The following is a 24,086-nucleotide window of genomic DNA, read 5'->3' on the forward strand; positions in this document are numbered from 1 at the left end:
AATATTCCAGAGAGAAGCACTAATAAAAATAAGAACAAAAACTGGACACCTTTCAAGTGGTGACAGGTCCTCTTTAACCCCTTAATCCCATATGACGTACTATCCCGTCAAGGTGACCTGGGACTTAATTCCCAGTGACGGGATAGTACGTCATATGCGATCGGCCGCGCTCACGGGGGGAGCGCGGCCGGGTGTCAGCTGACTATCGTAGCTGACATCGGGCACTATGTGCCAGGAGCGGTCACAGACCGCTCCTGGCACATTAACCCCCGACACACTGCGATCAAACATGATCGCAGTGTTCTGGCGGTAAAGGGAAGCATCGCGCAAGGAGGGGGCTCCCTGCGGGCTTCCCTGAGACCCTCAGAGCAACGCGATGTGATCGCGTTGCTCCGAGCGTCTCTTATCTCCTCTCCCTGCAGGTGCCTGGATCCAAGATGGCCACGGGGCTGCATCTGGGTCCTGCAGGGAGGTGGCTCACCAAGTGCCTGCTCAGAGCAGGCGCTGGTAAGCCTGCAGCACTGGAAGTCAGATCGCTGATCTGACAGTGCTGTGCAAACTGTCAGATCAGCGATCTCTGATGTCCCCCCCCCTGGGACAAAGTAAAAAAGTAAAAAAAAATATATATATATATTATTCCCATAAATACATTTCTTTATCTAAATAAAAAAAAAAAACAATAAAAGTACACATATTTAGGATCGCCATGTCCGTAATGATCCGACCTATAAAACTGTCCCACTAGTTAACCCCTTCAGTAAACACCGTTAAAAAAAAAAAAAAAAAAAAAAATAGAGGCAAAAAACAACGCTTTATTATTATACCGCCAAACAAAAAGTGGAATAACACGCGATCAAAAAGACGGATATAAATAACCGTGGTACCGCTGAAAACGTCATCTTGTCCCGCAAAAAACGAGCCGCCATACAGCGTCATCAGCGAAAAAAAAAAAGTTATAGTCCTCAGAATAAAGCGATGCCAAAATAATTATTTTTTCTGTAAAATAGTTTTTATCGTATAAAAGCGGCAAAACATCAAAAAATTATATAAATGAGGTATCGCTGTAATCGTACTGACCCAAAGAATAAGGGTATGTGCACAAGTTCAGTTTTTTTCGCGTTTTTTTCGCGATAAAAACGCTATAAAAACAAATTAAAAACGCATGCATTATGCATCCTATCATTTAGAATGCATTCTGCAATTTTTGTGCACATGATGCGTTTTTTTCCGCGAAAAAAACGCATCGCGGTAAAAAAAGGCAGCATGTTCATTAATTTTGATTTTTATTCGCGTTTTTCCCGCTATTCTATGCATTGGGGAAAAACGCAAAAAAAAACGCATCAAAAACGCGGTAAAATCGCGGTAAAAACACATGCGGATTTCTGGCAGAAATGTCCGGTTTTTGTCAGGAAAATTTCTGCCAGAAATCCTGACGTGTGCACATAGCCTAAAACTGCATTATCAATTTTACCAAACGTGGATTGGTATAAACGCCCCCCCAAAAAGAAATTCATGAATAGCTGGTTTTTGGTCATTCTGCCTCACAAAAATCGGAATAAAAACCGATCAAAAAATGTCACGTGTCCGAAAATGTTACCAATAAAAACGTCAACTCGTCCTGCAAAAAACAAGACCTCACATGACTCTGTGGACCAAAATATGGAAAAATTATAGGTCTCAAAATGTGGAGACGCAAAAACTTTTTTGCTATAAAAAGCGTCTTTTAGTGTGTGACGGCTGCCAATCATAAAAATCCGCTATAAAAAACGCTAGGGCTAGGGTTAGGGTTAGGGCTAAAGTTAGGGTTAGGGCTTAAGATAGGGTTATGGTTTGGATTACATTTACGGTTGGGATTAGAATTAGGGGTGTGTCAGGGTTAGGGGTGTGGTTAGGGTTACCGTTGGGATTAGGGTTAGGGGCGTGTTTGGATTAGTTTCAGGTAGAATTGGGGAGTTTCCACTGTTCAGGCACATCAGGGGCTCTCCAAATGCGACATGGCGTCCGAATTCCAGCCAATTCTGCGTTGAAAAAGTAAAACAGTGCTCCTTCCCTTCCGAGCTCTCCCATGCGCCCAAACAGGGGTTTACCCCAACATATGGGGTATCAGCGTACTCGGGACAAATTGGACAACAATTTTTGGGGTCCAAGTTCTCTTGTTCCCCTTGGGAAAATAAAAATTTGGGGGGCTAAAAATCATTTTTCTTTGAAAAAAAAATTATTGTTTTATTTTCACGGCTCTGCATTGTAAACTGTAGTGAAACACTTGGGGGTTCAAAGTTCTCCCAACACATCTAGATAAGTTCCTTGGGAGGTCTAGTTTTTCCAATATGGGGTCACTTGTGGGATGTTTCTACTGTTTGGGTGCATCAGGGGCTCTGCAAATGCAACGTGACACCTGCAGACCAATCCATCTAAGTCTGCATTTCAAACGGCACTCCTTCCCTTCCGAGCTCTGTCATGCGCCCAAACAGTGGTTACCCCCCACATATGGGGTATCCGCGTACTCAGGACAAATTGGACAACAACTTTTGGGGTCCAATTTATCCTGTTACCCTTTGAAAATACAAAATCATTTTTGTGGAAAAAAAAAAAGAATTTTTATTTTCACGGCTTTGCGTTATAAACTGTAGTGAAACTCTTGGGGTTCAAAGCTCTCAAAACACATCTAGATAAGTTCCTTAGGGGGTCTTCTTTCCAGAATAGTGTTACTTGTGGGGGGTTTTAAAGTTTAGGCACATCAGGGGCTCTCCAAACGCAACATCTCAATTCCAGTCAATTTTGCATTGAAAAGTCAAACGGCGCTCCTTCCCTTCCGAGCTCTGCCATGCGCCCAAACAGTGGTTTACACTCACATATGGGGTATCAGCGTACTCAGGACAAATTGCACAACAACTTTTGGGGTCCAATTTCTTCTCTTACCCTTGGGAAAAAAAATTGGGGGCGAAAAAATAATTTTTGTGAAAAAAAAATGATTTTTTTAATTTTTACGGCTCTGCATTATAAACTTCTGTGAAGCACTTGGTGGGTCAAAGTGCTCACCACACATCTAGATAAGTTCCTTAGGGGGCCTACTTCCCAAAATGGTGTCATTTTTGGGGGGTTTCAATGTTTAGGCACATCAGGGGTTCTCCAAACGCAACATGGCGTCCCATCTCAATTCCAGTCAATTTTGCATTGAAAAGTCAAATGGCGCTCCTTCCCTTCCGAGCTCTGCCATGCGTCCAAACAGTGGTTTACCCCCACATATGGGGTATCAGCGTACTCAGGACAAATTGCACAACAACTTTTGGGGTCCATTTTCTCCTGTTACCCTTGGTAAAATAAAACAAATTGGAGCTGAAATAAATTTTCTGTGAAAAAAAGTTAAATGTTCATTTTTATTTAAACATTCCAAAAATTCCTGTGAAACACCTGAAGGGTTAATAAACTTCTTGAATGTGGTTTTGTGCACCTTGAGGGGTGCAGTTTTTAGAATGGTGTCACACTTGGGTATTCTCTATCATATAGACCCCTCAAAATGACTTCAAATGAGATGTGGTCCCTAAAAAAGTGGTGTTGTAAAAATGAGAAATTGCTGGTCAACTTTTAACCTTTATAACTCCCTAACAAAAAAAAAATTTTGGTTCCAAAATTGTGCTGATCTAAAGTAGACATGTGGGAAATGTTACTTATTAAGTATTTTGTGTGACATATCTCTGTGATTTAAGGGCATAAAAGTTCAAAGTTGGAAAATTGTGAAATTTTCAAAATTTTCACCAATTTTCCATTTTTTTTCACAAATAAACGCAAGTTATATCGAAGAAATTTTACCGCTATCATGATGTACAATATGTCACAAGAAAACAATATCAGAATCGCCAAGATCTGTTGAAGCGTTCCAGAGTTATAACCTCATAAAGGGACAGTGGTCAGAATTGTAAAAATTGGCCCGGTCATTTAATGTGCAAACCACCCTCGGGGCTTAAGGGGTTAATTAGTAATTTTTCATGTTGCTAATTAGGTCGTTATCTTTGCTATTTCCTCTGTTCATGCATGTTTCTCTTTCGGTTCCGATCTTTTAGGTACTGCAGGCTACGAAATTGGAACACCCTCTATGTCTGTGGGACAGATGAATATGGGACAGCCACAGAAACCAAAGCGATGGAGGAAGGGCTAACCCCACAGCAGATCTGCGACAAGTACAATGCTGTTCACACCGCGATATACAAGTGGTTTGATATTTCCTTTGATTATTTTGGAAGAACTACTACTGCACAACAAACGACGTAAGTAATAAATTGTTATACCGTTTCCAACTTCCTGCAATAAAAATGGCAGAATCCCCCACTTTTTCCCTTTACACTTAATTAAACTTTTCTTTTTTTTTTTTGCTAGCTTCCACATATGCTAAAATACACATTTTAACATAGTACTTTAAGGGTAATAGTATTCCTGTGAGGGAGCAAAGGTGGTGAAACAAGAAATTACTTCTTGTTTTACAGTTAGATGCTGCGACAGCGGAGAGAGAGACCGAATGCCGGCGCTGCACTCACTTCTCCAATAGCGTCTATCATCATGGATCCTCACATATTCAGAGAGCCGCAATGCAAGAAACTTTAGCAAGTAATGGCAGCGCTACTCCTGATGGCATCCTGTTCTCTGGGGTGGGGTGGGGGTGATAAATGCTGAAGGGAAGTGAGTGCAGCTCCAGCCTCCTGTGTTAGACTCATCTCAAATGAAACGTCACAGGGAGTGCAGTAAAAAAAAAGCATTTAGGGATGGGTAGAGAGGGAGAGGATATGATATTTCATAGTAAAGCTAATTGCAAAAGTGAAACGGGTGTAAAGATGGATATTTTATGTACTGGATCCCCCCTTTAGTATTGTTTAACATAGTGCTAAATGATGACTATAGGTTAATATCTGTTATCCCTGGAAGGCCAGCATGAATAATTAAGGAATTACATACTTCTGTGTTACAGAATGGAGAGGTAGTTAATTCCTGTGATTTAGGGCAGAATTATGAACCTTCTACTTAATAGATATAGTCTCACTCTCATGTAGGGGTCCGAGCTCTGTTTTGCTCATACAGGGCTTCAAATCCTGTGTTCCCTTATCATTCAGGTAAATCCTAAAACAGTGTACCTGCGGCTTCCATTAGAAGGAGATAACTACATAGGGATCATCAAAGTCCATAATCAATCAGTATTTATTAATTACAGATTATTTTAATTTAAAGAGAATCTTTCACCGTAGTTCCCCTCCCCAAATAAAAAGGAAAGTATTGCATTCCTCTTCATTGAGCCTTCTAGCAGCCCATAACAATTGCTAATAACGGAGTCCATTCTTCTCGATCACTGAGCTTACGAGTCCATGGTTTAGCATGCATTGCATGAACCTTTTGTAGGATTATTTTGGCGTATGCTAATGTTGAGCAGCGTTAACAGGTTAACGCCTCATTCAGACAGGCGCTTTTTTGCAGCTAGAAAAAAAATAATTTTCATTCATTTTTGGTCCATGTGTTCGTTTTTACCATCGGAATGGCATCCATTTATTTGCATCCCCAAAAAATGACATTTTCCAAGCTTCTCCTACCCATTTAACAAAAAAATGGACAGCACTTGGATGTCAGTTAAGTGCCAGTATTTTTTTACGCAGATCTGTTCACTTGAATGGATGAGTTTGATCGATCAGCAAATCATATAAAAAATGGTCGCCTACATTTTTTTTGTGCTGACAATCGGTCCTAAAAAAGCAACGCAGAAGACGGATATGTGAACATGCCCATAGACCATAATGGGCGCATCAGATTAAGCAGTGTTCATCCTGTACCTGGTTGTAGATCCCTCCCCTTACACTTCTTGACTAGTGATTGACAGCGAGTCTTTGCATATTATTATTTTCTTTTTCATGATATCAGCTGTGTATTTTTATAATCTGGTGATTTGTTCAGTTTATAAATAACGTATAAGGGTAACCATGCGGGTTGGAAAATTAGCCGCTTTTATGTGGCACAGTGCCAGGCATTATTACTGTACCATCCAGAAACACTCCAGGTTCAGGAGAAGGTGTCCCAGAGCTTTAGGATTTTCTGATGTTACCGCCATGTCATCTGTTGTAGAATTGCCCAGGACATCTTCAAGCGACTGCTGCAAAGAGACTTCCTGCTGAGAGATACAGTGGAGCAGCTCCGATGTGAGAACTGTCAGAGATTCCTGGCAGACCGCTTTGTAGAAGGAACCTGTCCGTTCTGCAACTACGAGGAAGCCAGAGGGGACCAATGTGACAAATGTGGCAAGCTCATAAACGCCGTAGAATTAAAGGTACCATCACATAGTAATCCTGGTGAGAAGGATTGTGACGCTACTGCGCCATGACAGACTGCCAGAACTGTGGAAGCAGTGACCAGATTATTCTCTGGCTGATAAAACTGTGATTTTATTGAAACCGCAACACACCGTCTAGTCAGTCAAGGGTTCTGTCCCTACCTTGTGCTACTTTTAGTACATAGCAAAAACCAGCTGACAGATTCCCCTAGGGACGGCCCTGCTATGGCTTGAAACTTTTAATAAAAACCTGAAATGGCCAATAAAAAAATGTAGAAAATTACTGGTTTCAAGTGGTTTTTTTGATAGATTCTTCCTAAATGTGTAATATAATATAGTTTTTTCTTTTTTATACAGAAACCTCAGTGCAAAGTTTGTAAACGGTCTCCAGTAGTGAAATCATCTCAACATCTCTTTCTGGATCTGCCAAAGGTGCGTCCTAAGGCATTTTGTTTCCTTACATACTTGTGGCTAAATGATTGTTACTGCTCTTATATACTTATTTTATGTCTCTTTGTACAGCGCCAACATATTTTGCAGCACTGTTCAAAACATGTTACCACTGGCCTCAGTCCCTGCTTTCAGCCTCACTTTTCTATCTCACTCACATTATGGCCAATTTCAAAAGATGGCAACTAGTGATGAGCAAGTGTTTTCGAACAAGATGCTATCAGAGCATGCTCATGTGCTAGTAGTGACTTCGCCGTGCTCGAAAAATATGTCTGAGGCACTGCGGCTGCATGTCTCGTGGCTATTCGACAGCCGCAACACATGCAGGGATTGTCTAATTTTAAACTTTGAAACGCGTCGAATAAACCTCAGCCATTTTATTACACCTCGTTTGGACTGACGTCTCTTCAAGCTGAGGAACTACTCCACAAAAATCCTTTCATGACTTAAGCTAAACTAAGGAGGCCTGGTGCTGGAAGGCTCGGTGTGCTCTGCTGGAGAGGAGCTGACTTTCTTATAAAGATGCATTGTTAGAGTCTCCTATTGGCATGAAACTTAACCCATGGTTCCTGTGTCCCCCAATGAAGCAACCAAGAAATACAAATTACAGGGTTGCAGCGCCACCATACTAACCACCATAGTCATTCTTTTATGTGTTTGATCGTCTTTTTGTAAATTGTGTAAAATAATCTCCGAATGATCCGACTGGTCAAAAGAGATGGTTTCAGATGATTTGTCACTGATTCTCTTATTGCATTCAGTTAAATCTCAGTGACATACCGTAGTTAAGTTTGGAATACCTTTTCCCCATTATTACCCTCTCCTGGACATACATTATACTGCAGCGGAGGTATATTTATATAATTAGGCATCAAAGAGGTGTTTTGATCTTGGACATTTAGAAATCTACATGATTTGCAAAAGAAAGTCTGAACAGATGTGGGGAAACCCAGATCTTTCTGTAGGACGGGGTTCCTGACAGCCTCCAGGTGAAGAATGGATGGAGTGGTGGCACAGCTGGCTCTATTCCTTGCTTTGGGAGCAGTTCACATCAGAGTAGATGCGGTGATCAAGACCCCACTCATTAGGAGGAATAAGGGACCCCCATTCTGGAGATAGTTGCTGTCATAAATCATTTATGCCTTTAATGTCTAAGATCAGAATTTAGTTCTTCTCTCGTGGGCATAAGGTTAAATACTGATGAACACTGGTAAGACTGTACAGATATGTAGAGTTTTCCTCTTTTCCCCTATCTTCTGTTATTCTTGCTTGTTTAAAACAATCAGCAATAACTACGATTACCATGGATGGCATAGATGATATTTTAGGAAAAATGTTAACCCCTTCATGACCCAGCCTATTTTGGCCTTAATGACCTTGCCGTTTTTTGCAATTCTGACCAGTGTCCCTTTATGAGGTAATAACTCAGGAACGCTTCAACGGATCCTAGCGATTCTGAGATTGTTTTTTCGTGACATATTGGGCTTCATGCTATTGGTAAACTTAGGTCAATAATTTCTGAGTTTATTTGTGAAAAAAACGGAAATTTGGCAAAAATTTTGAAAATTTCGCAATTTTCACATTTTTAATTTTTATTCTGTTAAACTAGAGAGTTATGTGACACAAAATAGTTAATAAATAACATTTCCCACATGTCTACTTTACATCAGCACAATTTTGGAAACAAATTTTTTTTTTGCTAGGAAGTTATAAGGGTTAAAATTTGACCAGTGATTTCTCATTTTTACAACAAAATTTACAAAACCATTTTTTTTTGGGACCACCTCACATTTGAAGTCAGTTTGAGGGTTCTATATGGCTGAAAATACTCAAAAGTGACACCATTCTAAAAACTGCACCCCTCAAGTTGCTCAAAACCACATTCAAGAAGTTTATTAACCCTTCAGGTGTTTCACAGCAGCAGAAGCAACATGGAAGTAAAAAATGAACATTTAACTTTTTAGTCACAAAAATGATCTTTTAGCGAAAATGTTTTTATTTTCCCAAGGGTAAAAGGAGAAACTGGACCACGAACGTTGTTGTCCAATTTGTCCTGAGTACGCTGATACCTCATATGTGGGGGTAAACCACTGTTTGGGCGCACGGCAGGGCTCGGAAGGGAAGGAGCGCCATTTGACTTTTTCAATGAAAAATTGCTCCAATCTTTAGCGGACACCATGTCGCGTTTGGAGAGCCCCCGTGTGCCTAAACATTGGAGCTCCCCCACAAGTGACCCCATTATGGAAACTAGACCCCCAAGGAACTTATCTAGAAGCATAGTGAGCACTTTAAACCCTCAGGTGCTTCACAAATTGATCTGTAAAAATGAAAAAGTACTTTTTTTTCCACACAAAATTTCTTTTAGCCTCAATTTTTTCATTTTCACATGGGCAACAGGATAAAATGGATCCTAAAATTTGTTGGACAATTTCTCCTGAGTACACCGATACCTCACATGTGGGGGTAAACCACTGTTTGGGCACATGGTAAGGCTCGGAAGGGAAGGAGCGCCATTTGACTTTTTGAATGGAAAATTAGCTCCAATCGTTAGCGGACACCATGTCGCGTTTGGAGAGTCCCTATAAGCCTAAACATTGGAGCTCCCCTACAAGTGACCCCATTTTGGAAACTAGACCCCCCCAAGGAACTTATCTAAATGCATAGTGAGCACTTATAACCCCCAGGTGCTTCACAGAAGTTTATAACGCAGAGCCGTGAAAATAAAAAATAATTTTTCTTTCCTCAAAAATGATTTTTAGCCCAGAATTGTTTATTTTCCCAAGGGTAATAGGAGAAATTGGACCCCAAATGTTGTTGTCCAGTTTGTCCTGAGTATGATGATACCCCATATGTGGGGGTAAACCACTGTTTGGGCGCACGGCAGGGCTCGGAAGGGAAGGCACACCATTTGGCTTTTTGAATGGAAAATTAGCTCCAATCATTAGCGGACACCATGTCGCATTTGGAGAGCCCCTGTGTGCCTAAACATTGGAGCTCCCGCACAAGTGACCCCATTTTGGAAACTAGACCTCCCAAGGAACTAATCTAGATGTGTGGTGAGCACTTTGAACCCCCAAGTGCTTCACAGAAGTTTATAACGCAGAGCCGTGAAAATAATAAATGTGTTTCCTTTCCTCAAAAATATTTTTTTAGCCCAGAATGTTTTATTTTTGCAAGGGTAACAGGAGAAATTGGACCCCAAAAGTTGTTGTCCAGTTTCTCCTGAGTACGCTGATACCCCATATGTGAGGGTTAACCACTGTTTGGGCGCATGGCAGAGCTCAGAAGAGAAGTAGTGAAGTTTTTGGAATGCAGACTTTGATGGAATAGTCTGCGGGCATCATGTTACGTTTGCAGAGCCCCTGATATGCCTAAACAGTAGAAACCCCCCACAAGTGACCCCATTTTGGAAACTAGACCCCCCAAGGAACTTATCTAGATGTGTGGTGAGCACGTTCAACCCCCAAGTGCTTCACAGAAGTTTACAACGCAGAGCCGTGAAAATAAAAAATCATTTTTCTTTCCTCAAAAAAGATGTTTTAGCAAGCAATTTTTTATTTTCACAAGGGTAACAGGAGAAATTGGGCCCCAATATTTGTTGCCCAGTTTGTTGTGAGTACGCTGATACCCTATATGTGGGGGTAAACCACTGTTTGGGCACACGTCAGGGCTCGGAAGGGAAGTAGTGACATTTGAAATGCAGACTTTGATGGAATGGTCTGCGGGCGTCACATTGCATTTGCAGAGCCCCTGATGTGCCTAAACAGTAGAAACACCCCACAAGTGACCCCATTTTGGAAACTAGACCCCCGAAGGAACTTATCTAGATGTGTGGTGAGCACTTTCAACCCCCAAGTGCTTCACAGAAGTTTATAACGCAGAGCCGTGAAAATAAAAAATAATTGTTCTTTCCTCAAATTATGTTTTAGCAAGTAATTTTTTATTTTTGCAAGGGTAACAGGAGAAATTGGACCCCAACAGTTGTTTCCCAGTTTGTCCTGAGTACGCTGGTACCCCAAATGTGGGGGTAAACCACTGTTTGGGTGCACGTCGGGGCTTAGAAGGGAGGGAGCACCATTTGACTTTTTGAACGCAAGATTGGCTGGAATCAATGGTGGCGCCATGTTGCGTTTGGAGACCCCTGATGTGCCTAAACAGTGGAAACCCCTCAATTCTAACTTCAACACTAACCCCAACACACCCCTAATCCTATACCCAACTGTAGCCATAACCCTAATCACAACCCTAACCCCAACACACCCCTAACCACAACCCTAACCCCAACACACCCGTAACCCTAATCCTAACCCTAATCCCAACCCTAACCCTAATCCCAACCCTAACCACAACTGTAACCCCAACACACCCCTAACCCTATCCGTAACCCTAACCACAAGCCTAATCTTAACCCTATTTCCAACCCTAGCCCTAATTCCAACCCTAACTCTAATTCCAACCCTAACCCTAAGGCTATGTGCCCACGTTGCGGATTCGTGTGAGATTCTTCCGCACGATTTTTGAAAATTCTGCAGGTAAAAGGCACTGCGTTTTACCTGCGGATTTACAGCAGATTTCCAGTGTTTTTTTGTGCGGATTTCACCTGCGGATTCCTATTGAGGAACAGGTGTAAAACGCTGCGGAATCCGCACAAAGAATTGACATGCTGCGGAAAATACAACGCAGCGTTTCTGCACGGAATTTTCCGCACCATGGGCACAGCGGATTTGGTTTTCCATAGGTGTACATGGTACTGTAAACCTGATGGAAAACTGCTACGAATTTGCAGCGGCCAATCCGCTGCGGATCCGCGGCCAATCCGCTGCGGATCCGCGGCCAATGCGCTGCGGATCCGCGGCCAATCCGCTGCGGATCCGCAGCCAAATCCGCACTGTGTGCACATGCCATAACCCTACCCCTAACCCTACCCGTAACCCTAACCCTACCCCTAACCCTAACCCTACCCCTAGTTCTAACCCTAGTTGAAACCCTAACCCTAGTGGAAAAAGAAAAAAAAATATTTTCTTTATTTTATTATTGTCTCTACCTATGGGGGTGATAAAGGGGGGGGTTTAATTATTATTTTTTTTATTTTGATCGCTGTGATAGAACCTACCACAGCGATCAAAATGTACTTGTAACGAATCTGCCGAACGGCAGATTCGGCGGGCGCACTGAGCATGCGCCCGCCATTTTGGAAGATGGCGGCGCCCATGGAGAAGACGGACCGACACCGGGAGCCTCGGTAAGTATAAGGGGGGGGAGATCGGGGCACGGGGGGGGCGTCGGAGCACGGGGGTGACATAGGAGCACGGGGGGAGCGGACAGGAGGATGGGGGAGCGGGGCACAGGACGGAGGGGACTACGGGACAGATCGGTGGCTTGGGGGGGGCGATCGGTGGGGGGGGTGGGGTCACTTCAGTATTTCCAGACATGGCCGATGATATTGCAGCATCGGCCATGGCTGGATTGTAATATTTCACCAGTATTTTAGGTGAAATATTACAAATCGCTCTGATTGGCTGTTGAAAGTGAAACTGCCAATCAGAGCGATCGTAGCCACGGGGGGGTGAAGCCACCCCCCCTGGGCTGAAGCACCACTCCCCCTGTCCCTGCAGATCGGGTGAAATTGGAGTTAACCCTTTCACCCGATCTGCAGGGACGCGATCATTCCATGACGCATACGCTGCGTCACAGGTCGGATTGGCACCGACTTTCATGACGCAGCGTATGCGTCAAAGGTCGGGAAGGGGTTAAACATTTTTCCAGTTCACCTTTCAGGAATTAAATATCCAAAATAGTGCTTCGCACGTGATTGTCTGGTAGATGATGTACAGCATGATGATGTAAATACTACTTTATGCTTGAGGAAATGTTGATTAGAAATGAATATGATTCATTCTTAACAATATGTTTTCTTGTACACATATTACTCACCATTCGTTGTCTTACCAAGTTCTATTATTATTTATGTCTTCTCAGCTAGAAGAGCGCCTGGAGAAATTTCTGGAACAGTCCTTTTCAACTGGAGACTGGACCTCGAATGCCCGTTACATAGCGCGCTCCTGGATCCGAGATGGTTTAAAACCAAGGTGCATCACCAGAGACTTGAAGTGGGGCACGCCTGTGCCACTGGAGGGCTTCACAGACAAGGTGCCTTCTGTTTTACTGCCTGATTTGCAGTGAAATGTCTTGTGCTATTCCTAACAAGTCATCATGACCAAAACTGTTGTTTTCCAGGTGTTTTACGTCTGGTTTGATGCTCCAATTGGGTATATTTCTATTACCGCCAATTATACAGACCAGTGGGAGAAGTGGTGGAAAAATCCTCAGCAGGTAATGGTGCAATCAGCAATATTACGCTTCTATATTATATGCACCCTTGTGTATAGAAAGAGATCTATATTTGTACTGGAAGCCATGTTGTTAGATTAGTGCACAGTAAAGTGTGGACATTTTTATTTCATTAAATGAGTTTTATTCATATACAGTTGTGCATCTCTTCTTTTTCCTTTATTTTAGCACTCCGAGATAAATTTCCCACCTATTACATTTAGATGTTTTTTAATTATTCTTTTTGTGCTCCACATCCTCACTGTTTCAGGTCCAGCTCTATAACTTTATGGCAAAGGACAATGTTCCATTTCATAGCGTTATTTTCCCATCCTGTCTCCTGGGAGCAGAAGACAACTACACATTGGTGAACCACCTCATAGCGACAGGTAGGTGGCTGTGATACCAAATGGAACCAATGAAGGGGATATAACTCAATGCACGTGTTTCTGACTTGTCACTACCGTGTGTTTTCCTCTTGCCGCCTGCTTACCAGCTATTTTCTAATCTTCTGTCTCAAAACTCTTGTCCCAAAGTAGAAACATAATTATTTATTATTATAGCGCCACTTATTCCATGGCGCTTCTATTAATCAAGAGTTTACAGGACCCCAAGGCTACAGGGTCTAGGGAGAGTGGAGGGAAACAAGAGATCAGGGCTCAGATCTAAGTGTAAATAATTTGGTTCACCTCAAATATGTAGGTTAAAAATGCTCACCTTGTGTGTAGCTTGTATCATAGCATATCGACCTAATAGGTCCGAACAAGATGCCTGGTTTCCCTGGTATGATCCCTCCTTTTTCATTCCATGGCGCTTGAAATATGAGAAGGGGTATACATAATAAAAATAAGTACAATAATCATGAACAATACAAGTCACAACTGGTACAGGAGGAGAGAGGACCCTGCCCACAAGGGCTCACAGTGTACATGGGATGGGTGAGGATACAGTAGGTGAGGGTAGAGCTGGTCATGCAGCGATGTGGTTTAATGAGGTTTACTGCAGGTTGTAGGCTTGTCAGAAGAGGTAGGTCCTCAGGTTCTTTTTGAAGGTTTCGATGGTAGGCGAGAGTCTGATGTGTTGGGGTAGAGAGTTCCAGAGTAGGGGGGATGCGCGAGAGAAATCTTGTATGCGATTGAGGGGAGTAGAGAAGGAGATCTTGTGAGGATCGGAGGTTGCGTGTAGGTAAGTACCGGTAGACGAGGTCACAGATGAATGGAGGAGACAGGTTGTGGATGGCTTTGTACGTCATGGTCAGGGTTTTGAACTGGAATGTCTGGGCAATGGGGAGCCAGTGAAGGGATTGACAGAGGGGAGAGGCCGGGGAATAGCAGGGGGACAGGTGGATTAGTTGGGCAGCAGAGTTTAGGATAGTTTGGAGGGGTGCGAGAGTGTTAGAGGGGAGGCCACAGAGCAGGAGGTTGCAGTAGTCGAGGTGGGAGATGATTAGGGTATGCACTAGTATTTTTTAGATTCTTGGTTAAGGAATGTACGGATCTGGGAAATATTTTTGAGGTGGAGTTGGAAAGGGCTTGGCTATGTAGTTTGAAGAAGAGCTTTCAGGACTGGGGAGAGTGAGCAGCCATTAACTTTGATAGATAGGTCTGCTGGGGGGTTGAATGAGATGGGGGTGAAAAATGATGAATTCTGTTTTGTCCATGTTAAGTTTTAGAAATCGAGCAGAGAAGAAGGATGAAATAGCAGACAGAGATTGTGGGATTCTGGTTAGTAGGGAGGTGATATTGGGTCCAGAGAGGTAGATCTGTGTGTCATCAGTATAAAGGTGATACTGAAAGCTGTGGAACTTCATGAGCTGTCCCAGGCTGTAGGTGTAGATGAGTAAGAGCAGGGGTCCTACAACTATGGGGAACACAGACTTATAATAAGGGCGAGATAAGGAGGTGGTGTGTGACTGGGAGACGCTGAATTTCTGGTCTGTTAGTATGAACAGATTCAAGATAGGGCCAAGTCAGTGATGCCAAGAGATGAGAAAATTTGTAGTAATAGGGAATGGTGCACTGTGTCGATGGCAGAGGACAGAGTAATGTCTCTTGGCTTTAGAGATTAGTAGGTCATTGGTGACTTTTGTTAGGGCAGTTCTGGTTAAATGATGCGGTCAGAAAGCCAGATTGTAACCGATCAAAGAGGGAGCAGGAGGAAAGGTGGGAGGACAGTTCAAAATGGACATGCTGTTTCAGTAGTATTGAGGCATAGGGGAGAAGTGATATGGAGCGATAGCTGGACACAGAGGATGGGTCAAGGGAGGGCTTTGAGGATTGATGTGATTGAGGCATGTTTGACTCATTAGTGGAAGACACCAGTTGTTAGTGATAGGTTGGAGAGATGGGTTAGGATTAAGATGAAGACTGTGGTGAGGTTTGGGATGAGTTGAGATGCGATCAGGTCAAGTGCACATGTGGTGAGATGTGATCTGGAGAGTAGAGAGGAAATTTTATCTTCTGTTATGGTGGAGAAGCTGGTTTTGGAGGAGGAGGGCTCAGTAGTTAGGAGGAAGAGCTGTGGGGGGACTGTAAGCCAAAGCTTTCTCAGATGTAGTCAGTCTGCTGCTTGGAGAATGAGGCAAAGTCTTCAGCTGTGATGAGGGGAGAGGGAGGAGATGCTGGGGGGGTGGGGGAGAGAATTAAGTGTTGGATAGGTGTTTAGGGTAGTGTGACAGGGAGGATATGAGAGATGATAATTAGGTTTGTTTTGCAGCAGTAAGTGTGCACTTTAAATTGGTGATGGACTCTTTGTATGTGATGAAGTGCTTGTTGGAGTGGGATCTCTTCTATCTCCACTCAGCAACCCTGGAAGCTCGCCTCAGTTCTTTAGTCAGGCTGGTGTGCCAGGGTTGCCTGTGATTGTGCGAGTAATGTAATGTAGAGTGGACTGGTTAGCTATTAGTAGTGCACAATGACCACAATGGCAGCGGTATTAGTATATTCAATGGTGTTTTATATTATTATTTAATAAATACGGATTTGTCCACAATTAACATACTCCTTTTAATGAGTAGCACTTCTATGGGATCAAGAATAAATAGAGAGAATTATTTGCCGTAGGGACCCAAGTATAGGTGCCTATGAGCAAAAATTAGAAGTGACACAAAAGATTAGAATTAAAATTAACAAATTTTATTCATACATGAATTAAAATGTGACATACATAAAAATCAGGAGTAGGTGCTAGGGAAAAGGAGGCTAGAAAAAACTCAATTAGTGTATAAATAGCAGCAAGGATGTCAATTAATGTTCATAGCCGGCAAAAAAGGCATTTGTGTTGATGATCTAAAGTGCCTGTGTTTAGATAAAAATCAAAATTACATAAATCCTTTTAACACTGATGGCAGCTATAATTTAGGCATAATGACATAAAGATTATAATAAATATTGCCAATTGTGATTAATCAGTGAAAAAAGGAGAAGATAAAACATCTTTACCTAAATGGCTCTCTGTATATAAGGAAGTCCTTTATATCAATGTAATAATACCAGTAACCACAAGGTGGTGCTCAACCACCTCCCTTGAATGCATACCCTCCTATGGAAGGAACTGTCATGCCTTGCTTATGCCCACGCCAGTCAGATGAGTGTCAGAGATGACTGGCCCAGAGAATCTACCACCAATGTGACCAAAATAAACTCAAAACTGAGTAATCCAGACAGTGATATACCTCAATTAATACAGCCGCTGTATAAGAAAGTGAAGGAGAGGTTTTTTCTAGCCTGCTTTTTCCTAGCACCTACTTCTGATTTTTATGTAGGTCACATTTTAATTCATGTATGAATAAAATTAATTTTTAATTCTAATCTTATGTGTCACTTCGAATTTTTGCGTATAGGCACCTATACTTGGGTCCCTATGGCAAATATTTCTCTATATTTTATATTATTATTTAGTAGTTTATGGAAATGTTATTATTACACCTCACTAATAAGGTGACATCCCTCAATGTGGATGCTTAATTCAGATTGTAAAGCGTTTCACTTAGCATTGCTCCATGAGGCTGTTTGCCATATTAAAATGCTGTTATTTCTGGGAAAGAATCCGGTCCCTGGAGTTCATCACTCCGGAGCATAGGGATGTTCCAGCCATACTGTCCTAGGGCTGCCAGGTTGGGTTTTGCTAGGCATCTTGTACTCTCAGACACATAATCTTATATTTGGTGAATATACCTATTCTAGAAACTATTGTTTATCTCCTTCAGGACATGCGCCATATATCTAACAATCGCGGGTAGCAAATCCTTCAAATATCTATGTGGACAGAAGAAGGGGAGGAAAAATCTGAGAAGGGGAGGAAAAAAAACGGAAATTGGCCGCGTCATGGAAGGGTTAATAACCTATAATTCTGAATGTTCTTCCCAACAGAATACCTGAATTATGAGGATGGAAAATTCTCTAAGAGTCGCGGAGTGGGTGTGTTTGGCGACATGGCGAAGGACACTGGTATTCCCGCTGACATATGGAGATTTTATCTACTCTACGTGCGCCCAGAGGGACAGGACAGCGCGTTCAGCTGGGGCGATCTGATGCTGAAAAATAATTCCGAGCTGCTTAACAACCTGGGTAACTTTGTCAACAGGTAAATAAATGTTACTGGATGTCCGTTCTATCATGTCAGTGCAGCCTCCAAGAGATTTAATAATCAACACGAAAAAAGCATTTATTTGTAAGCTCCATGTGTCTTATTAGTTAAAGACTCCTCTATCAGCCAATAGAAATAACTTTCTGACCTGCTTTTCAGGGAAGACCCTTAAAGTGCCAGTAGAGCTGAGATGACGTCTTCTGTTAGCAGATAACGGCTATATTGTCAGCTGCCAGAGGGTGGAGCAGACTGATTCTCTCCAGAGTCTCCCCCCCAACCTAACATGTTTACCTTACAATAAAAGGAGGACACATAGAAGCAAAAAAAAAAATGCTGAGCAGAATATTTTGTAGGCAAAAATTCCGAGGTGTGCGGACGGCACTAGGCTGTGTGGCTATATGCTTCCTTTATTGGCACCGAGGTTCGTTGGTCTCACACAGCAACAACGATGGCAGGCATAAACGGGGGTGCTCAACGTATAATATCAAAAATCGTCCATAAAGAATCAAGAAGAAATGTGGCACTCACCCTTCAGCACTGCTTGATTAATATCCTTTATTCATCTTTACAATAAAACACGTGTCATGTGGAGAGGCGACTGGGATCGGGAGACAGGATAAGGAGGAAAGGAAAGGACGACGGCCGTTTCGCGCTTATGCGCTTCCACGGGTGGACCCGTGGAAGCGCATAAGCGCGAAACGGCCGTCGTCCTTTCCTTTCCTCCTTATCCTGTCTCCCGATCCCAGCCGCCTCTCCACATGACACGTGTTTTATTGTAAAGATGAATAAAGGATATTAATCAAGCAGTGCTGAAGGGTGAGTGCCACATTTCTTCTTGATTCTTTATAGAATATTTTGTATGTTGGAAATACAAACATGCGGTATGTTGTCAGATGATTCAAGCTGTCCGAGGCACTTCATTACTAACATGCTGCAACATTTCAGAGAAAGCCAGGTATGTCTGCTGCGGCTGCGCCCACCCTGCCCGGCTAGAGTGACATATCTAGAGTAACATGCGCATGGTTGTAATGAGGGAGCCGATCTCTGACTCCGGACCTCGAGGTTCCGGTGACTTGGATCCGGTTGGTTCTCTAAAGTCCATGCACAAACCTTCTAACAGATCTTTGGTTTCAGGGCCGGCATGTTTGTGCAGAAGTTCTTTAACGGTCATGTTCCCAAGATGGAGCTGCTTGCAGAGGACAAGAGGCTCCTGGCGCAGGTGACAGCTGAACTACACCAATACAACCAGCTGTTGGAGAAAGTGCGGTAAGTTGCAGGGGGTCACCAGCGGGATGAGAATGACCATGCTTCAGCTTTGCTTCTTCAAGTCTCGTCTTAATAAGACTGGAAATGGAAGGGTTAACATTAATAGGGTCCTATCCTTTCAGCATTCGAGATGCCCTTAGATGCATTCTGAACATTTCCCGTCATGGAAACCAATACATCCAAGTGAATGAACCATGGAAATGCATTAAAGGGACGCCGCAGGAACAGTAAGTGCATTCATTCCTATATGGCATAATATAGAGAGCATTTTACTTGATGTTGTCTTGCGTTATCAGTGATGTAACTAGTTTCCCACCGGCCCTCCAGCAAGTTTTGAAGCTGGCCCCCCAAAAGCCCATTCACCCTTGCCTGCTCCTCCACCAGCACCAGGCTCAGGTGGATCGGGCAGCCATAGTTTAAGCGATACATCCGCTGGTGCTACCCGAAGCGCTGCAGTCCAGAGCACACCTTCTGCAGGCGAGCCCCCTACCATGGACTCCAGCTCCCTACAAGTCTGAAACCAGTGCTGCCGCCTTTCTGTAACTGGGTCCTCAGCACTGCCGCCCCCTCCCCCGCTGGACTCAGTCATGGTTGAGATATAGCTTGTAGAGCGTTTTATAAACAGCGAGATCTTAAGGAGAAGTTCACACTGGGCGTTTTTTCAGCGTTTTTTTTTTTCTGCAGCAAAACCTGATCTCTTGGCAGGAAAGAAGCTTTAAAAAACAAAACAGTTTTTCTTGTTTTTTGTGCATTTTTGCTGCGGATTTGTCTCTTGTGCATGCTTGTGAAGTTTAGTGCAAAAAAAAAAAAAAAAAAGTCCTATTCTATAGAGTCAGGTTTTGGCACATAAAATGCAGGCAAAACCTGATACCTGTGGTTTTGGTGCCTTTTTTTCAGCATTTTTTTCACCACCCATTCATTTCTATGGGTGAAAACCGCTGAAAGAAGTGGCCTGCTCCATTGTGCAATAAACCTTGCAAACCACAAAATACTGATGTTAAAAAAAACAAAAAAACAATGTGTGCATGAGATTTCTGAAATCTCATAGACTTTGTTGGTTTTGTAAGGTGCAGCTCAAAATTTGCATTAAAAAAAGGCATAAAAAAAGCTGCAAAAACGCGCAGTGTGAACTCTGCCTAAATGTATTTTTTTGTTAAAACAACTTATCAACTGTTCTTAGGATGGGTGATAACTCTGATTGATGGGGGTCTGATTTTTGGGACCTGCATGGGAAACTCATCCCTGTTACATCGGAGCAGCAGCGCATAATCTCAGCCGCTGCTCTGTTCCTTCCTTATGGGCTGCCAAGCGCTGTGCCCGGCTTTTTCTGACAGCCCCACAGAGAATGAATGGAAAAGTAGTCGGGCATCTAACCTGCCGCTTCATTTCATAATGATGGTAAAAGTTTCCCTTCTGGGATACAAATTCCCTGTTGTGATCAGTGCACCGCTGCCGATCAGCAAATTATTAATGCTGATAGCTATGACTTATTTTCAATGGACAGCCCCTTTAACCGTACATGATCAGTCCCTGTTGGCACTTGTGCCTGCACTAAAGACTACGGAGCCAAAGAAGTTACCACCTGGGGCTGCTGATCGGTGGGCAGCGGAGGCCCGTAAAGTGCAAAGAAGGGGTAAGCAGTAGGGCTATGTCTGATTGCTTAGGTTAGTACACCACAGTTTAGGGCGTTTTAGAAATTATTTTCTAATCCCCTTTAAGTCAAAATTATTCAAAATGGGTCATGGCGTTTCATTTAATGTGATGTTTTGGGTGCAGTTGTCTTCCATGCTGGCGTGGTATATACTCTTATGTGCTTGTACTGCAGGACACGTGCGGGCACAGTGACTGGCATGGCAGTAAATATGGCAGCTCTGCTTTCAGTGATGCTACAGCCATATATGCCCTCGATAAGCGCGGTCATCCAAGAGCAGCTACTGATGCCGCAAGAAGCGAGTGTGCTGACCAGGGATTTCCACTGCATCCTGCCCCAAGGCCATCGCATCGGAGCTGTGAGTGTCTGCCATTTACTATAGAACAGATAATCGTGGGTAAAGAATTCATGGAAGTTCTGCCCAAAACAAGAATATTAAGATGGATACTATTCCTCAAAATCATTATTCTAATTTCACTGCTTTTATTTATTTATTTATTTATTTTTTTGCACCATTAAAAAAAAAAAAAAAAAAGATATATACATTACAAAACAGACTTTAGGAAATCTATTGCATTGACATTACTGGTTCAGTGCTGGAATTTAGTTTTTACTTTAAAGGGGAAAAAACCACTGATCATGTTCTATTGGCATAACAACCATATTACATTTACATCCCTGCTTTCTATGGTGAGACAGAACCCTTAAAGAGTAACCGTCATTTCAGATTTCAATAGTACACGTGAAAATAAGAGACTTTGTAATATATCTTATCAGAGAAATCTGCTGCTTTTCCTCCTAGACTGATCATTTATTCTCAGTCCCTGGGTAATATGTGAATGTAATGAAGACAGGTTTTCCCATTAGGGAGATAGGAGATGGCAGTTGGTGCTTTTAAATTCTATGAAGGGGAGGAAGAGCTAGAGGAAAACCTTCTACTGCAAGTTCCATGGAACTTTAGGCACCAATTGTGAGTGCCTATCTCAGTAATGGCAATATCTGTATTCTCTGCGGCAAGTAGGAGAACACCGGCATCCTCGGGCTTCTAGCTACAGTAGATGCAACATCCTGTATCAACAACGTCTTTAGGAATGCAAAGGTGGAGATGAAAGGGTGGCACTCCGTGTCCAAAAAATCTTCTTTATTGAGGGAAACTTACCACAACACATGGATGCGGGGGGAGCAGGTCACCGTATGGACGATGGCCGTTTCGCCAACCACAGCCTCTTCACAGGGTCCAAGTACCCGTTGAAGCAGCTATGGTCTGCGAAACGGCCGTCATCCATTCGGTGACCTGCTCCCCCCACATCCATGTTGTAAGTTCCCCTCAATAAAGAAGAGTTTTTAGACACAGAGTGCCACCCTTTCATTTCAACCTTTTGCGTATCTGTATTCTCTGAAGACAGGTTTTACCCATGAATTGAAAATTTTAAGATTGATCAGTGCAGGAAGAGGGGGGGGGGGAGGCAAATTTAGTTGTTTTGTTTTTTTGTTTTATTTTCACTTGTACTTTTGATTTATGAAAAAAAAATATTAAAACAACAGTTGCTCTTCAAATTCCTAATGCCAGGAGTAAGTATATAGGATTGTCACCTCAACAACTGATCTAATGACCAATGCGTTGTGTAATCCCTCAGGTGAGCCCATTGTTTCAGAAACTGGAAAATGACCAGATTGAGTCTCTGAGGAAACGCTTCGGAGGAGGACAGGTGAGCTGTAGAGCTGTAAAGACTTGTGTAATGTTGGTTCTGTCTTGTTATCTGCGACCTGCCATCACGTGTCCGGTGTAAATACTTGAGATCACATTGAAGAGACAATCCTGGCACATCTTTCCTGAGATCTCTGTGCGGTACTGTTCCCCTTTATTCTTCCAAGAAATGTGGGAATAAACTACAGGGTGTTGTCAAAAGAGGTGTCCCTGCATGGTCCGCAATGATTAAACAATGTGGGACAGTATAGCCACACACCTACAATGTGTAACACCCAGGTGTCAGTTTATTCATATGTTCTCGGACAAACTGGTAAATGACACAAGGCAGAGTAATAAGAAAAGAATGGAGAGAGTAAGTATTCACTAAATCATACATTACAGACATGGTGACTAGTCCTCTTCAAGGGAGTCTGTCACACCAAAGTTACTTACCACATAGCATTGTAAGAGAGAGCATTGATAAAATTGTAATATGCAAATAAGTGTGCTCATTGCACCATTGCTGTATCTAAACGCCTTGGTGCACCATTCCACCCACTTATTTAGATTTGATCACTCCTTCTATGTTGACTGACAATGCTGGCTTTCCTAGAGTCAGCACTGGCTGAATGTAGACCTATAGACCTCTGTTATGTGTGTACTGTCCCTGTGCAGGAGCAAGACAAGACACCTCACTCTCTCCTCGCTGCTGACATCACTCGTCTCTTCTGCTATCACTTCAGTTCAGGAGTGAGCACACACGTCACTCTCTCCTTGCTGCTGACATTGCTTGTCTCTTCTGCTATCACTTCAGTGCAGGAGTGAGCGCAAACATCACTCTCTCCTCGCTGCTGACATTGTTTGTCTCCTCTGCTATCACTTCAGTGCAGAAATGAGCACACACATCACTCTCTCCTCGCTGCTGACATCACTTGTTTTTTCTGCTATCACTTCAGTACAGGAATGAGCACACACATCACTCTCTTCGCTGCTGACATCCCTTGTCTCCTCTGTTATCACTTCAGTGCAGGAGTGAGCGCAAACATCACTCTCTCCTCGCTGCTGACATCCATTGTCTCCTCTGCTGTTACTTCAGTGCAGGAATGAGCACACTCTCCTCACTGCTGACATCGCCCGGATATGGCTGTGTAGTGATGTCATTTCCTGCACAAGGACTTTGATCACATAATGGAGGATTATCTTCTGATAGCTCTTGCTCTGGTAAAGCCAGCACTATTACTCAACATAGAAGGTATTCTAAATAAAACCAGCACTATTACTCACATGATGGTAATCTAAATAAGTGGATGGAGCAGTGCACCAAGGCATCTAACCATGCAAAGAGTGCACTGTGACCTGCATTTGCATTTGCATATTTTAAAAAGTTCTCTTTTGGAGCAAGGAAGGAACACTTTTAATAATTTTCCTTGTTTACAATCTTGACAAAAGCCTAAACTCCCCTGGTCTGAAGGAATAATAAAAATGATTTATATGCCATAAACCATAGATACTTACGGTAAATGTTTGTTTATTTTTTGACTAATACTATTGATCTAACGTTCACTCTGCAATCTTCATTTTTTTATTCATTTTCTGGTCCCAGTGTATGCAATTTCTTAGCTATTTTCAGATACTTTTCTTGTGGGCACATCCTCTGTTATATGTGGTGACTGTGGGGTCCATGTGTCCTGGGTTCTCCTGACTTCACTAGCTGTCAGCATAGGGGGCTATTCTTAGAGTGATTTCTACAGCCAGTTTACTAAGGCTTCACCAAGAACTTAAATGCTTTCTTACCTCTCCACACTCTG

General features: G+C 42.8%; 1 protein-coding gene across 2 annotated transcripts in view; it reads left to right on the forward strand.

Moving 5' to 3' along the window:
* MARS1 (methionyl-tRNA synthetase 1) overlaps nt 1-24,086 on the forward strand; it is a 56,375-nt gene that overhangs the window by 27,563 nt on the left and 4,726 nt on the right. For both annotated transcript variants that reach the window (XM_077297738.1, XM_077297740.1), the window contains exons 9-19: nt 4,062-4,265; nt 6,100-6,301; nt 6,662-6,736; nt 12,734-12,904; nt 12,992-13,087; nt 13,356-13,473; nt 17,455-17,668; nt 18,806-18,937; nt 19,060-19,164; nt 20,763-20,946; nt 22,226-22,297. In XM_077297738.1, coding sequence (XP_077153853.1) covers nt 4,062-4,265; nt 6,100-6,301; nt 6,662-6,736; nt 12,734-12,904; nt 12,992-13,087; nt 13,356-13,473; nt 17,455-17,668; nt 18,806-18,937; nt 19,060-19,164; nt 20,763-20,946; nt 22,226-22,297 — 1,573 coding nt within the window. The remainder of the gene's footprint in view (nt 1-4,061; nt 4,266-6,099; nt 6,302-6,661; nt 6,737-12,733; nt 12,905-12,991; nt 13,088-13,355; nt 13,474-17,454; nt 17,669-18,805; nt 18,938-19,059; nt 19,165-20,762; nt 20,947-22,225; nt 22,298-24,086) is intronic.

This window comes from Ranitomeya variabilis, chromosome 3 (assembly GCF_051348905.1).
Source record: "Ranitomeya variabilis isolate aRanVar5 chromosome 3, aRanVar5.hap1, whole genome shotgun sequence".
Lineage (NCBI taxonomy): Eukaryota > Metazoa > Chordata > Amphibia > Anura > Dendrobatidae > Ranitomeya > Ranitomeya variabilis.